This window comes from Lolium rigidum, chromosome 7, assembly GCF_022539505.1.
Source record: "Lolium rigidum isolate FL_2022 chromosome 7, APGP_CSIRO_Lrig_0.1, whole genome shotgun sequence".
In the NCBI taxonomy this organism is placed as follows: domain Eukaryota; kingdom Viridiplantae; phylum Streptophyta; class Magnoliopsida; order Poales; family Poaceae; genus Lolium; species Lolium rigidum.
The window spans coordinates 355,191,717-355,207,607 of record NC_061514.1 but is presented as its reverse complement, the minus strand read 5'-3'; the positions used below and the strand labels follow the sequence as shown (position 1 = coordinate 355,207,607).

The following is a 15,891-nucleotide window of genomic DNA, read 5'->3' as shown; positions in this document are numbered from 1 at the left end:
CGTATAAGTGTACACCAGCCCAACTTTTATCGCGCAACCACTCTACCCTGGTGTGGGACGGGGCTTAGCCCGTAGTTTGTTGAAGCCGGCAGGAGCACCCTTCACAACTTTCTAGGGAGGGTCACGACGACCTCCGACGCCGGGTTGCGCTCCGGAGAAGGCAATACACTCGTCTTAACCGATAGCCGGACGATTACCGAGGGTCTTCCGTCATGGCGCCGGAGATATGCTCAAAAGGAGGTATGCTGCCGGGGTGCCGGGAAGGGGTAAGCCCGCGAGGGAAGGACTCGTGCCGGTGGAGATGGGCGAAAGGTTATGTCCGGGTATCCGTCGTGGCATATGTTGTTATGCGGGGATGATGCCCACACGATAGGTATCCGGATAGTTGTGGGGAAAGTGTGCAAACTCTGCAGAGTCAAATCTATTCGAATAGCCGCGTCCGCGGTCATGGACGGGTTGCAAAGGTCTACCTTTACCGGGGCTTGCGTTTTGTTTTGAACAAATGTTTTGCAAAGGAAGTGTTGTGTTTATGTGTACCGGAGAGGTACGGAAAAAAAAGACGTGTGTTGACCATATGGAGTTGGTCGTGGAAAAATTGAGACCAAGTGGGGAACTTCTACCTAATGTTTCTTGAAGAGGAACTCTTCTTTAACAAAGATATAGAGATGTCATAGGACTTTCCCTCGCATATCCATCAATAGAGATGGAGGAATGCAACTCTTCTTCAATAAAGATATAGGTATGTCATAGGAATCCTCTAGCATTTCCATCAACTGAGATGGACTTATGCTACCTCATCTCCAATAAAGATATAGAGATGTCATAGAACTTCCTTAGTGTCCCCATCAATTGAGATGGCGGTATGCTACCTTTCCTCTTGTTAGGTTATCTAGATGATCTTGAAACACCATAGTGTCCGCATCATTTGAGATGCCGGCATGCTATATCCACAAGAGAAACTATTTCTTTTCCACATGCTATTTCCACTAGAGAAATTAGCTCTTCCCACTTGTCATCCTAGACTAGCACTTGTTATCCTGCACTCTTGCAAAGTACCTTTCTTGATGGTTTGCGAGTACAATTCCAATGTACTCACGGCTTTGTCCCTGGCTATTTACTTGGCCAGACTTGGAGGAACACGATGGATGAAGAAGGAGTTGACGACGTCTATGCGAGCTAGGAACGTCTTCCCGGCCGGCTGCTCGTAGGGTTATGGCGGATGACTCGGGTACTGCGTCGCTGAAGTGGTGATGCTACTCCGATGTTTAGTTAGACCCTTCGAGGCTATTATGTAAGTATTGGTCATGTGACCATGTTGTAATTTTCTTATTCCGCTTTGTAATGGATGGTGTAATTTGATATCAGTTCGGTTATGTGTTCACGGCGCACTGATCATGGGATCGTGAACTGTATACATAACAGGGAATTTCGGACAGCTAGTCTGGGGTCCCCACAGTCTACAGGAATAGAAGCGTGCGTAGACATCAGGTACGAGGGGGAGAAGAAGTAGGGGCCATATGGCGGAGTGTCGTCGGGACGGTGGTACGCGATTTACCCAGCTTCGGAACACCTGCTCGATGACAGGGCCTACTGCTGCTTGTATGAAATTATCTGGGCGCTTACGCGTTGTTACAATGAGTTATGGTTGTGCCAGTCGACCAGTGAGGCGAGGCCCTACTCGCTAGTGAGGCGGCCGGTCGCTTCCGGCAGGATGATCGCCACCGGCAACTTCTTCCACATCCAGCCAAGCACCTACCGGCCCGCCTCATCGCCCCTCAAGCACGCCTGGATGGTGCCGATCGGCTCGATCAACCTCTTCGTTGGGCTCGCTGGCGTCAGCGACCCCACCGAACCCCATCCCGGTCGATCACACGACCCCTTCGCGCCGGGCCAACTCCTCACCGCCACTCGCCCGGTCACTGGCGATATATACACGGAAGCCGAGTCGGCCCTGGAGGACGACGCCGACTCGGCAGCAGTGGCACCAATCGCTGGTCCCACCATCGCGGCATCGGCCGCCAACGCCGTCCCAGCGACCCCAACCGCCCATCCCTTCGTCGCGACGTCCGGCGCCGACTCCACTGCCACGACGTCAGTCGCTGGATCCACTGCCGCGTCTCCGACCGCCGGTTCCATCACCACGGCGTCGTTCAAGGACTCCATCTCCATAGTCTCTCACCCGAGCGACTTTGAGGACGACTCCGTTCTCTCCCTCTTCGGCAGCGATTCCGAGTCGGATTCCGAGTCGGACTCCGTCGAGGCCCCGCGCTACCAGCCACGGAGTCCGACTCGGAATCGCTGCTGACGAGGCGGTTCCTCGGCAATGCCCACCATGAGGGGCTTGGGTTTTAGAGAAAGGCGACGACGGAAGTTCCGGGAGTGAGGCGGTACACGACGTACCCAGGTTCACGCCCCCGCGGTGGAGGGTCGCTACGTCCTGCTAGCAATCCACTATATGAATATATGTATACAGGGGGCCGCCATAGGCGGAGTTGTTGGATCTAGTCTAGTTCTAATCCGCGGGTTGCAGTGTCTAGGCGTGTTTCCTCTAAAATTATTTTTCTGATTGTGTGTGTCCTAAGGGGTGCCCCTGCCAGGCCTTATATATCAGCCAAGCTAGGGTTTACAAGAGTCCTAGCAGGATTCGTATTGGAGTCTTCTTTCCTTGTAGTCCAAGTTGAGGCGCGTGCAGGTCTAGCTTGTTGAGTCCTTGTGCTGGTCTAGCTTCATAGTTTGCACCGGGTATGGCAATGTCGAGTACCCAAAGGGTTATGCCCACGTCAGTAGCCCCCGAGTGTCTGGCCAAAGTGAAGCTTCGGGCAGAGACTAAAGTTGTCTTTGCCGAATGTCTTGATCATCTGTTGAATCTTGTGCTTGATGTAGAGTCGAAGTTGCTTTTGGGCGGGTGCGCGAAGCGCTCCCGATGGGAGTAGCCCCCGAGCCTATGGGCGGGTGCTTGCAGCCACGCATAGACTCAAGTTGTACTACTCAAAGATCTTGATTGTTGATGCCGATGTCTTCAACTTTATTCTTCTTTGTTGGCGAGGTTGCCATATTTTTTATCGGGTGCGCGACTAGCGCTCCCGATGGGAGTAGCGCCTGAGCTCGTAGATAAATATGAAATAGTTATGTATAGGGTGTAAAAAATGCTAAGTCAAACACCGTAGACTTTTTCAAGTTCCGAGAACTTGATGCCGATGACTCTGATGATGCCATAGATAGAAGAGTTGATGATTCAGATGATATCCCAGAGGAGCCGATGATTGGGATGATGGCCCTGAGGAGACGATGATTAAGATGATGGCCCAGAGGAGCCGATGATTTGGATGATGGCCCAGAGGAGCCGATGATTCGGATGATACCCAGGAGGAGCCGATGATTCGGATGATGGCCCAGAGGAGCCGATGATTCGGATGATGACCCGGAGGAGCCGATGATTGGGATGATAGCCCAAAGGAGCCGATAATTTTATCGGGTGCGCGTCCAGCGCTCCCGATGGAAGTAGCCCCCGAGTCTGGGCACTTGATGCTTGCAACCGTGAGTCGAGCAACACGATGTTTACAGTTTTCTTTAGGTGCCGTTGACACATTGTTGTTTTATTTCAAGGGGCAATCCTCAATGCACCTTTGAGCATCGTTGATGTCATTGTTCGTAAGTTTTTCGGTAGGTACATATATATGCACTTTTTACCGTGTCAATGCCGTTGGCAAATTTTGAAGGAGCAAATCTTAATTGCCCGTTTAAGCGTATGTGTATTCGTTGGTCAGCAAATTGTTTGAGTGATCAGCTCGTGTTGCAGGTCTTGCTAAACCCGTTGTATGTGCAACTTTGCTTTCAACCGATGTATGTCTTGACCGTTGGCCGTGTTTCATGATCCTTGCTATCTGCGGCACTCTTTGAGGCATCCATAGCAAAGGAAAAGAGCAAGGTCCCCGTTGCTTCATGATCCTTGCTATTTGCGGCACTCTTTGAGGCATCTATAGCAAAGGAAAAGAACAAGGTCTTCGTTGCTTCATGATCCTAGCTATCTGCGGCACTCTTTGAGGCATCTATAGCAAAGGAAAAGAATAAGGTCTTCGTTGCTTCGTGATCCTTGCTATTTGCGGCACTCTTTGAGGCATCTATAGCAAAGGAAAAGAGCAATGTCCCCGTTGCTTCATGATCCTTGCTATTTGCGGCACTCTTTGAGGCATCTATAGCAAAGGAAAAGAGCAAGGTTCCCGTAATAATCTTCAGGGGACCGTGAGCACAGTCAAATCTTCAAGGGACCGTGAGCACAGTCAAATCTTCAAGGGACCGTGAGCACAGTCGAATCTTCAAGGGACCGTGAGCACAGTCAAATATTCAAGGGACCGTGAGCACAGTCGAATCTTCAAGGGACCGTGAGCACAGTCGAATCTTCAAGGGACCGTGAGCACAGTCAAATCTTCAAGGCACTCGTATTTTCAGAGGCTTTTAGATGGCAATTTCAGGTATAATGAGTCTTCAAATCTTGCTTGAATTCCTGCGAACCAGCAAAATAGTCGAAGATCTTCATGTCTTATTAAATTCCAATGCTCCCGATGGGAGTAAACGCAATAGTTTGAAAATACTCCAAGAGCTCCCGAGTAATTCCAGCGCTCCCAAAAAGAGCACATCGGGTCAATATAATACGATATTCATTGAATACTCCAGATGATGAATCCACCGACCCGAGAGTGCATCGGGAGAAAATATATCCAGAGTTGAAGAAGATAAATCCAGTAGCCCGGCTGCGGCGAGGCCAATAAGGAAGCAGGTTGCATTGCGGGCGCAGTCGAAGTAATCATCCGTCCAGAAATAGTCCATGCGGTAGGCGCAGCCGAAATAATTCCGCGGCCAGAGATAGTCCATGCGGCAGGCGCACCCGAAATAATTCCGCGGCCAGAGATAGCTCATGCGGCAGGCACAGCCGAAATAATTCCGCGGCCAGAGATAACCCATGCAGCAGGCGCAACCGCAATAATTCCGCGGACAGAAATAGTCCACGCGGCGCCTAGCTGACGTGTCCGATGAAGAAGACGCGGTTGACATAGCTAATCCGCTGCGGGTGAGCATCCGAATATATATCGGGTCCGTAAGGTCGGGTCCAAGACAGGTAATCTCCAAATGCAACCAGTGTGCGACGGCGGGGCGCAGTCGACCGGGCAGAGCAGTCGAAGATTATTCCCGATCTGCAGACATATTACGGCACAAAAAACTGTGCGCAAATAATAGTACGAACCAAAATAATTAGCAAAATAAATTTTACGTAATTGAAAATATAGCACCTGATATTTTTATATCGGATGAAGAGTCCGCGATAAAGCTCGGCGCAGACGAGGTGGAGCGGCGTTTGACCCAAAGAAGTTGACGAAGCCGATAAGCAATATAAGTTTCTCTAGACTTAACGACGTTAACCACTGTCGAAGTCACTGCCATCTTTCGTTGATAAGTCCGCATGAGCTAGCTTTAGCTAGCAGCTTTATCATCCATCCTCCTTTGTTTTTCTTGACTTCACGTGAACATAGGGAAAAGGTTCTCACGATTTCGTGTGACGATGCTTCTAACAGCAATTGATCGTTTTCCTTGTATGCTTCCCGCCCGACCGTCCTGTGACTTGATTAGGCCAATGCCGCACTGCTAGCTGCTGCCTTCCGGTATTGTAGATGTGATTTGATTTCTTTATGCATCCCTTGCAGGGCCAGACGCACATGGAGGGACGTAGATACGTCCAATGGCTGGTCATGGAATAGTATACTGCATACATAGGGCCCGTCCTGTGAATTGAATAGGAAGCTGATTCTTCTTGGTTAAGCGGTTTCTTGACTTTCGACTCCTGGCATATGAATAGTATCGACTGCCGCTGCGATTAAGACGACTGGCTTTGCTTGTGAATCCCGGTTTGATGAGATGGCGGCGTCTTTGGACATGCGACCTGCGGCTACACGGCCGGGCGATTGTGGAGACCGCTCTTGCACTTGAAACTTTTTTGACAGGAGACTCCATGCCGCTGCGTGTGTAGTTGAGGTAGATGATCCGTCTAGATGCGATCCGAATGTTTGGTGATGATGAAGGATCCCGTCCGGATGAAAAAATCCAGCGTCGCGCTTCCCACAGACGGCGCCAATTGACGAGGCGGTTCCTCGGCAATGCTCACCATGAGGGGTTTGGGTTTTAGAGAAAGGCGACGACGGAAGTTCCGGGAGCGAGGCGGTACACGACGTACCCAGGTTCACGCCCCCGCGATGGAGGGTCGCTACGTCCTGCTAGCAATCCACTATATGAATATATGTATACGAGGGGCCGCCATAGGCGGAGTTGTTGGATCTAGTCTAGTTCTAATCCGCGGGTTGCGGTGTCTAGGCGTGTTGCCTCTAAAATTGTGTTTCGATTGTGTGTGTCCTAAGGGGTGCCCCTGCTCGGCCTTATATATCGGCCAAGCTAGGGTTTACAAGAGTCCTAGCGAGGATTCGTATTGGAGTCTTCTTTCCTTGTAGTCCAAGTTGAGGCGCGTGCAGGTCTAGCTTGTTGAGTCCTTGTGCTGGTCCAGCTTCATAGTTTGCACCGGGTATGGCAATGTCGAGTACCCAAAGGGTTATGCCCACGTCAGCTGCCGAAGAGGGAGAGAACGGAGTCGTCCTCAAAGTCGCTCGGGTGAGAGACTAGGGAGATGGAGTCCTTGAACGACGCCGTGGTGATGGAACCGGCGGTCGGAGACGCGGCAGTGGATCCAGCGACTGACGCCGTGGCAGTGGAGTCGGCGCCGGATGTCGCGACGAAGGGATGGGCGGTTGGGGTCGCTGGGACGGCGTTGGCGGCCGATGCCGCGATGGTGGGACCAGCGATTGGCGCCACTGCTGCCGAGTCGGCGTCGTCCTCCAGGGCCGACTCGGCTTCCGTGTATATCTCGCCAGTGACCGGGCGAGTGGCGGTGAGGAGTTGGCCCGGCGCGAAGGGGTCGTGTGATCGACCGGGACGGGGTTCGGTGGGGTCGGCGACGCCGGCGAGCCCAACGAAGAGGTTGATCGAGCCGATCGGTACCATCCAGGCGTGCTTGAGGGGCGATGAGGCGGGCCGGTAGGTGCTTGGCTGGATGTGGAAGAAGTTGCCGGTGGCGATCATCCTGCCGGAACCGACCGGCCGCCTCACTGGCGAGTAGGGCCTCGCCGCAGCTTGGAGGCTTGATGTCCCATGCCCCACGGTGGGCGCCACTGTCGTGGATATGACCACGGCAGATGCTACAAGGGGTAGCACTTCGTTGATGCGAGGGCAAGGGAACATTGTCATCTGCGGGTCGAGGTGCAAGGGACGCAAGGTTTTACCCAGGTTCAGCCCCTCTGGAGAGTAAAAGGCCTACGTCCTGCTAGATCTTATTGCTCAGTGGAGAATTACAATGGGGGGGGGGGGGGCCCAGTCGGCGTAGAGCCAAGAGCTTATAGGGGAGATTAGATCTCAGATCGTCTATCCTCTAGGGTTTAGCCCGGGGGTTTATATATCCACCCCCGGCCTAGGGTTACAAAGAGATAACTCCGAATCATGTCAGTTGCTACTAATCCGGGATACATCACCCTTCTACAAGTAATCTTCTTATCTGGCCGTACGGATCTCCTCCTTGGGTCTTCGGCCCAGTCGCCTTCAGGTTCAGTCGGCTAGGCGACTGGCGGTCTTCCTGGGCCTTCGTCTTTATGGCGAGTGGGACTGGCGACCCACCCCCTATGGGCGTATCCCCATCATCTATGGCTCCCAGGATCTAGCTTATAAAGGCGCTAGGATCTAGGGTTTATACGGAGAGTCCTAGCCGGAATACAAGTTGCCTAACTACGGAATATTACATTGCCGTGCACGTCAAGGATCCGCCTTCCATCAATGTCGTAGTGGATCCAGATACTTCATGGGCCTTCACGGATCCGGCCTGCTTTGTAGGTCGGTTAGGATCCGGCTCCTTGCTCCTGGGCGGACTTCATCCATCATGATCTACAGCAACTGGGCCGCCCGATTGGCCGCACGCCACATCACCACCTATGGGCCACCCGGGCTTGCCGGGTCTAGGCCATGCCGTTGATATACCCATAAAGTATACCCACAACAGTAGCCCCCGAAGTTCTCCGAGATTCATCATTCCTCCGACTTCATTCAGCTCGGATCCGAAGAGAATTTTGAAGAGCTTCCAAAACTTCCTTGTTTCCGACTTCATTCAACCGGAAATCATTTGATCTTCGGTAACGGTAAACCGGCAGATTTCACGCCCACGTCGTGCTCAACTTCCTTTTTTCCCGCGCTAAATGAGTAGGTCATGCCCGTTGATATCCCATAAAGTATACCCACAACATAATCTTAGTTTTGCTATTTGGCTGAGCAAAATCTCAATGTTACCACTACTTCAATAGAGCACTCATCGGTTTTGCCATTCCGTCAACTCTCCTCCGTTAGTAAGGGACACATTTAATATGTTAAAGGTGTTGATAATTTAAATTTTGGAATTACGATCTTTGTTAGAGTATAGAACCAGTGTAGTTTGAGATAATGAATATTTATCAAGATGCCGCTCTATAGAAAGAACATTGTCCAACTCATTGTTCGAGTTTGAGATAATGTTTTTTCATGATCAGACCTTAGGATTTACTCTCTATATATCTATAACATATTACTTTAGTCAGTCAAATCATTACAAGTTGTCAATATATTAACAAAGTTTCAACACGATCGGATATGCAAAGTATTCTCCAAGGGCATGATCATAATCATTAGTAAATCGGCTCTATCCTCTATCAATTAGTAATTCCAAACATTGAACTAGCATCGGCACTGACTTATTATAAGCGTTTATGACTACATCCACTCTCTAAATGGAAAAAATGATTACATACTAACGGCATAGAGTTGACGGAATGCAAAAACTAAGAAGTAATGGCAAGATAGAGATTTTGATCGGTCAAATGACAAAACTGAGATTAAGATCGGGCATTAGTTCTTCTCAAATTAATGGTTAATGGATTGGTGGTGAATAATCGCAAGTCTATGCCATGGAGTTGTTCCCCAACCGATGTTCGTTCGGCGACTACTAGATATTGTGTTCGCTCGAGTGGCTATTGCATTTTTTTTAAACCTTGCATGACAAGTGTGTTTGCAGGTGTCACTCCATATACAATGTATTTCTCAACCTCCGGCGGACAACGAGCATGCGAAGAAAGACGATGGCTAGTGTGATTTTCGATATAATTTCATTGTTGGTTAGTTGTTCTATGTCATGTTGTATGTCTACTTCTGTCTTTTTTTGTTGAATATAGATATAAGATGCCATTTGGGTATCTTTTCTAAAAAAAACCTAGCAAGGGGACAAAACAGACAAATGTAAAAAAGGTGTCAAACAAAATTTTGTTAAGCTACACATGGCTAGTATGTTTTCAATGTATTTATCAACATTCGGCGAATGAGGAGCATGCAAAGAAAGATGATGGCTAGTGTGATTTTTGATATAGTTTATTTTTGGTTAGTTGTTCTATGTCATGTTGTATGTCTACGTCTGCTCTTTTTGTTGAATATAGATATACGATGCCATTTGGGTATCTTTTCTAAAAAATACTAGAAAGGGGACAAAGAGCCGAATGTAAAAAAGGGTGACAAATAAATTTTTGTTAAGCTACACATTGTCTAGTATGTTTTCAGTGTATTTCTCAACCTTCAGCGAGCGATGAACATGTGAAGAAAGACGGTGGCTAGTATGATTTTTGATATAATTTTATTTTTAGCTAGCTATTCTATGTCTTGTTGTATGTCTTCCTCTGTTTTCTTGTTGAATATAGATATAATATGCTATCTGGGTATCTTTTCTATAAGAAAAACCTAGCAAGGAGACAAAAGAGAGAAATATTAAAAGGTGACAATTTTTTTACCTAAGCTAAACATGATCTACTATATGTTATTGATGGGTACGCTGATTCCGACAAGAGCTCAAGGTGTTAATAAGTAAATCTGAATATGGCCTAGATTTTTTCCGCCTGTTAGCATTTATGTGTGCCAAAATTCTACTACAAAGAATTAACATATTTGTTGCAAATTTATCATGTAAGATGCTAGTGATGTTCTTATTGAAGGGATGGTCTGAACATGGTATATTATATCATCAACACCGCAACGGGTGTATTCCATTGTTGGCATTCTTGTCTCCCTCTTTCCTTCCCCTCCACCTTTACATGGACAAGGATCGAAAACATACCAAAAGAACTATTTGCGATCCAAATGGCAAAGAGAGTTGGATTTTGGTAGTCCGATAGCATGTTGAAGAACCCACCTTTCCAATATGTTCTACAATTGGATTGTTAGGAGCATGTAACCAACATAATAGGGGTTGATGCTAAATTTGCTATTCACTATGTACACTTTGGTGATGTTGTCACATCTGATGGTACATTGACACAAACAAAAAATAAGGGCCCTTTGATGCTTTTCTCGGGCTCAATCTAGAGAAACCATTATCTTTGGTGCTGGGCTTTGTCACATTTGAAGCATTTAACATTCAAAGAATTGTTTATACAGAGTTTTATCATTTAGACATGATTGACTATAGTTCTTTTTATTGTGGGGTTAACTATAGTCTTTTAAGGCTTAATTTTACAAGTAAAATGGCCGAAGCTATGTACTTCCTCTATCCTAAAAAATGCTGCTTAAATTTCTCTAGATACGAATGTATCTATAACTAAAATGTGTACCTAAATTCATATCTCGACAAAGTTGAGTAGCTTTTTTGGAGACGAAGAAGTACTAGAATCACTGTGTAAGAACACATCGGTGTTGCGGCATTTGAATGTTAAATGCTTCAAAATTCCAACCCTCGGTGTTTCGAGTTTTCAATTCACTTTCCAGTACTAAGAGCATCTCTAGTAGAGCCCGTATTTATCCGAACCGAAAATACGGAGTTCGGTCTCCCGAACTGTTCAATTTAGATGTTTTTAGTCACCGCGCAGATTAGAAACCGAACTCGCGAACTGAAAAACGGAAAATCTAACGTCGCGGGAAAATGTGCTGCGATGATCTTGCGAAATGAAACCAATTCTTGCTCCGATCGAGCTACATTCGAAGATAATTTACAAAAACTAGCCAAAATACTTTACTAACCCTAACCCTACTGCGCTCGTTAATTTGACCAATTAAACTACTAAATTAGGCCCCGGATTGTCACCGGGGCAGTTCTTGCGGCGGCGGAGGGTTTTTCCGCGCCGGTGACGCCTATGCAACGACGAGCGCGACCACCTCGAACAGCGCCGCCTCCGCCGAGCTCCTGCAGGTGAGAGGCAACCTGTCTGCGTCGTCGTTGTCACCGCCGCGCGGCGGAAGCGCCGTTGCGGTGGGCTGCACGAGCCAGCGGGGGGCGCCTCGGCTTCTCCTTCGCGCGCCTCCTCGCGCGCTGCCCGGTGAGCGAACCTACGCGGCCACTTGCGTGCCGCCCGCTTCCAAGCTCCATCGGAGTGCGCCCGCCTCCGACTGCACACTCGGCGGACGCGGTGCTGACTTCCCGCCGCCGATTCGGCCCCCTCCCCTACCGCCCCGCCTTGCGCGCGCCATTGCAGAGGGAGGGGTGGTGACGACAGCGGTGGAGCGGCGTCAACGACAGCGGAATGGCTCACCGGAGAGGAGGCTGGCAGCGGCGGAGTGCTAGCGGCAGAGGGGAGTAGGTTTTGGAAACCAAACTCCCCTACGCGGCTCGTTTTAATACGGGGCGGCCGGCGAGTTTCTCGGGCTCCCGAGCTCGTTAGTTCGGGCTCCGTTCTGAGCCTTTTTCGGCCTCAACCCGTATTGTCGCCGTAATTTTTCGGTTTCAGCCCCTTTTTCAGTCTCTACAGATGGTTCACTCTTTTGCTGCTTTTTTTTTTTGGAGGGGTACCACTCTTTTGCTGCTGTGTTCCCCCTGGTGAACTCGGAATTGGGCCTGAAGGAACATGTAACTGAATTGGGCCTCCGGTTGTCTGTCCGAACTGAACAAACATAGGACTATAGGAGGGCTTCTTCCTCTTCACATGAATCCATCCACTCAACCTGACTGCCGACTGCTAAAACCCTAGCTCCTTCCCCTCTCCCCTCTCCTCCTAAACCTTCCCTCCTCCAGAAAAAGGGGAACATCTACCCGGCGGCGGCCGCAGCATCGGCGGGCAGCGACCATGGCGGAGCTGAAGCGGCTGTCGGAGAGCCGGGACCTGACCCGCATCGAGCGAATCGGCGCGCACTCCCACATCCGGGGACTAGGGCTCGACGCCTCCCTCGAGGCCCGCGACGCCTCGGAGGGGATGGTGGGCCAGCTGCCCGCGCGCCGCGCCGCGGGGCTCATCCTGCAGCTCATCCGGCAGGGCAAGATCGCCGGCCGCGCGGTCCTCCTCGCGGGGCAGCCCGGCACCGGCAAGACCGCGCTGGCCATGGGCATCGCCAAGTCGCTGGGCGCCGAGACGCCCTTCGCGTCCGTGGCCGCCTCCGAGCTCTTCTCGCTCGACCTCTCCAAGACCGAGGCGCTCACGCAGGCCTTCCGCCGCGCCATCGGCGTCCGCATCAAGGAGGAGGCGGAGATCATCGAGGGCGAGGTCGTCGAGATCTCCGTCGACCGCCCCGTCGCCGCCGCCGGCGTGCCCTCGGGCGCTGCCCCGGCCGGGAAGACCGGGAGGCTCACGCTCAAGACCACGGACATGGAGACCGTGTACGAGCTCGGCGGGAAGATGATTGAGGCCCTGGGCAAGGAGAAGGTGCAGAGCGGGGATGTCGTTGCGCTCGACAAGGCCTCCGGGAAGGTTACCAAGCTTGGACGCTCCATTGGGCGGTCAAGGGATTATGATGCTGTTGGGGCGCACACCAAGTTTGTGAAGTGCCCTGAGGGAGAGCTCCAGAAGCGCAAGGAGGTTGTGCACTGCGTCACCTTACACGAGATTGATGTCATCAATAGCAGGTAAATTCACAGCTCCCTCCCACAAAATCGTAAATAGTTATATACACATAGTACAGTTTAGCAACTTCCTTACCATTGATAAGACAAAAAGAATTGCATTGAGCCTTTATAATGTAGTTAATACAAAGTGGCAGATGGCACTTGGTTTGATCATTACTGACACAACAAGTAGGATACCTGTCACTGACTTTGTGCTACCGTGGCTATGCTCAATGTGCGTGTTTATCACCATTGGGATAGACTAGCCATTGTCCTGTAGACTTTTTTTTGTATTATTACAAAAATCTGCACCAGGAACATTTTAATTGTTTGCAAGAATTTATTCCGCTTAACAAAGGATGGCCGGTAACCCTGCATCAATGACTCTTATAATCGTTCACTTCCACAGCCTGAACTGTGAAATTATTTTCTGTAGTATGCCAATCTAATCTTATAGACCCAATCTATACTGATCCAAGCACAATTATCTGTATGTTAGCAGTGAGGATCACCTACTTGGTAGTTACTCGAGCTATACTTGCTCATTTGGAACAAAGCTGATCAGAGACTTCTGAATCATGTACTATTGATGATTTTTTTACCATATGGCATATAATGCATGCCATAACCAAATTAGATGAATAGAATCAGTTTTCGCATCTTTATGTACAGCAATATTGTATTCTTAAAAAAAATTGTGGTGCACACAACCTTTTCATGTTTGTTATGCTACTTGATTGAATGTTAAAAAAACTGCTGACTGGCTGACTGTTAGGCAAGGGCAGAGCCACACTAGACCATTGCCCGGGTATATAATTTTATTTACCTATGCTTTAGTAGAAATTGTCGATTAGGCTTAGGATTTAGACTGATTACAACACTTAATACAGAGTTGGCTGAGTGTTTTGTTGGATTCTGGCTCCGCCACTGTGTTGAGGGACCATGTTTTCCCTTGCCATAACTACCAGGACGAAGGAAGATTTTTTATTGTTTCAAAAAAGCATTTCGCGTTACAAAGGATGGCCTATAACCCTATATTGATGGCCTCCCCTGTAGCTCACTTCCACAGCCTGAACTGTGAAATTATTTGCCGTAGTATGCCAGTCTGTTGTTGGTCTAGACAAGACCTATACTAATCCAAGCATAATTACCTTTATCTAACTGGTAGTTACTCATGCTAGTCTTGTACTCATTTGGAACAAATTTGAGAAGAGACTTATTAATGTAATGATAATTTTTGACATATGGCATGTAAAGCATGACATAACCATGTTGGATGTAGAAATTATAACCATTTTTCCCATCTTCATGTGCAACAATATTGTAGTATAGCCACCTTCTGATCTCTGTCATGCCACTTGTTTGACTGTTTTAAAAACTTACTGACTGACTGACTGTGTTGAGGCCTTGAGGGCACCATGCTACCAGTTACCAAGTGCTAATTCTTATCTACAAGACCACAGTTCAAATGTGCTATTTTGTTCAGCAAATCATTCGTGATGCCAGATTCTAGGCAAAACCAGTACCCACTGCCTATGAAACCCCAAAGCAACTTTGGGATATAATAGAGTTATGTGAGTAATTCAAAGGTGCAATTGGGAACGTATACCTGTTAAACATCCCATAAGATTAGCTATCACGTTACAAAAGATGGTCTCCTTAAAAATAACACATTGGTCTTGGATGCACAAACTAGGACCTGGTCTTCTTTTTAGTTCATAGAGAAATTCGGAGTGCTATGTTATCCAGCAGACTCCTTACACTCAATGTTGATGCTGAAGAGTGTAAGGAGTCTGCTGGATAACATATCACTCCTTACACTCTTACCAAAGAAATTATCTGTGAAAGCTTGTTTCAGCATCCAGTTTGTTACAGGGATGCTTATGTGAAGAAACATAGTCCTATGAACGTAGACCAATTATAAAGAGGCGGCACATGTATAAAACAAAATAGAGCCTTGCTCAGAGATGAGCTAGACACTTCTTGCATCCATACATTCTGCAGATATCTGCAACCCTTGGTATCTGTAATTCATTTGGATTTTTTTAGCTGAATGTCTTTGCAACCAAACTATTGACATTGTTCTATGCTTCTCGTAGATGACACTGCTTGTTTAAATAGTTGTGAACTTTTTTCGAACTGATCTATCACGATCTTCTTATACCATCAGGGTTTCTTTTTTCCATCCTATCGTTGATCACATCACATGATAGCAAAGAGCATTTTTGTCATATGGAATTACAAGTGTAGTTTTTTTTTTAGAGAAACGAGTGTTGTTTATTGTGGGAATTTAGGTGCTCCAGCCCAACTCACTTTTATGTTTTTATTCTTTGTGCAGGACGCAAGGCTTTCTTGCACTCTTCACTGGTGACACTGGTGAGATTCGTGCAGAGGTCAGGGAGCAGATTGATACAAAAGTTGCCGAGTGGAGAGAGGAAGGAAAGGCTGAGATTGTCCCTGGTGTTCTGTTTATTGATGAAGTCCACATGCTAGATATCGAATGTTTCTCCTTCCTAAACCGTGCTTTGGAGAATGATATGGCTCCCATCCTAGTGATTGCGACAAATCGGGGTATTACAACCATACGCGGGACCAACTACCGATCACCACACGGTATCCCGTCCGATTTCCTCGATCGCCTCTTGATCATCACGACGCAGCCATACACCGAGGAAGAGATCCGGAAGATCTTAGACATAAGGTGCGAAGAAGAAGATGTTGAGATGTCTGCGGACGCCAAGGTCTTGCTCACGAAGATCGGCACCGAGACCTCCCTGAGGTACGCGATCCACCTGATCACCTCCGCGGCTCTAGCTTGCCAGAAGCGCAAGGGCAAGGTTGTGGAGATGGAGGACATCAGCCGGGTGTACTCGCTGTTTCTGGATGTGAAGAGATCGACGCAGTACCTGATGGAGTACCAGAGCCAATACATGTTCAGCGAAGTGCAAGGGGAAGCAGATGGGGACGACGCCATGCAGTCCTAG

At 48.5% G+C, this 15,891-nt stretch overlaps 1 protein-coding gene across 1 annotated transcript; it reads left to right on the top strand.

The window, feature by feature from the left end:
* Positions 1-12,155: 12,155 nt before the first annotated feature.
* On the top strand, positions 12,156-15,891 carry LOC124674630 (ruvB-like 2). Its single transcript, XM_047210673.1, has 2 exons — positions 12,156-12,928; positions 15,246-15,891. The coding sequence occupies exons 1-2, from the start codon at positions 12,156-12,158 to the stop codon at positions 15,889-15,891; spliced, it is 1,419 nt and encodes a 472-aa protein (XP_047066629.1).

Coding starts and splice junctions, on each gene's coding strand:
- LOC124674630 (XM_047210673.1), top strand. CDS start 12,156: ATGGCGGAGCTGAAGCGGCTGTCGGAGAGCCGGGACCTGACCCGCATC. Junction 12,929..15,245: donor ATTGATGTCATCAATAGCAG/GTAAATTCACAG, acceptor TTCTTTGTGCAG/GACGCAAGGCTTTCTTGCAC.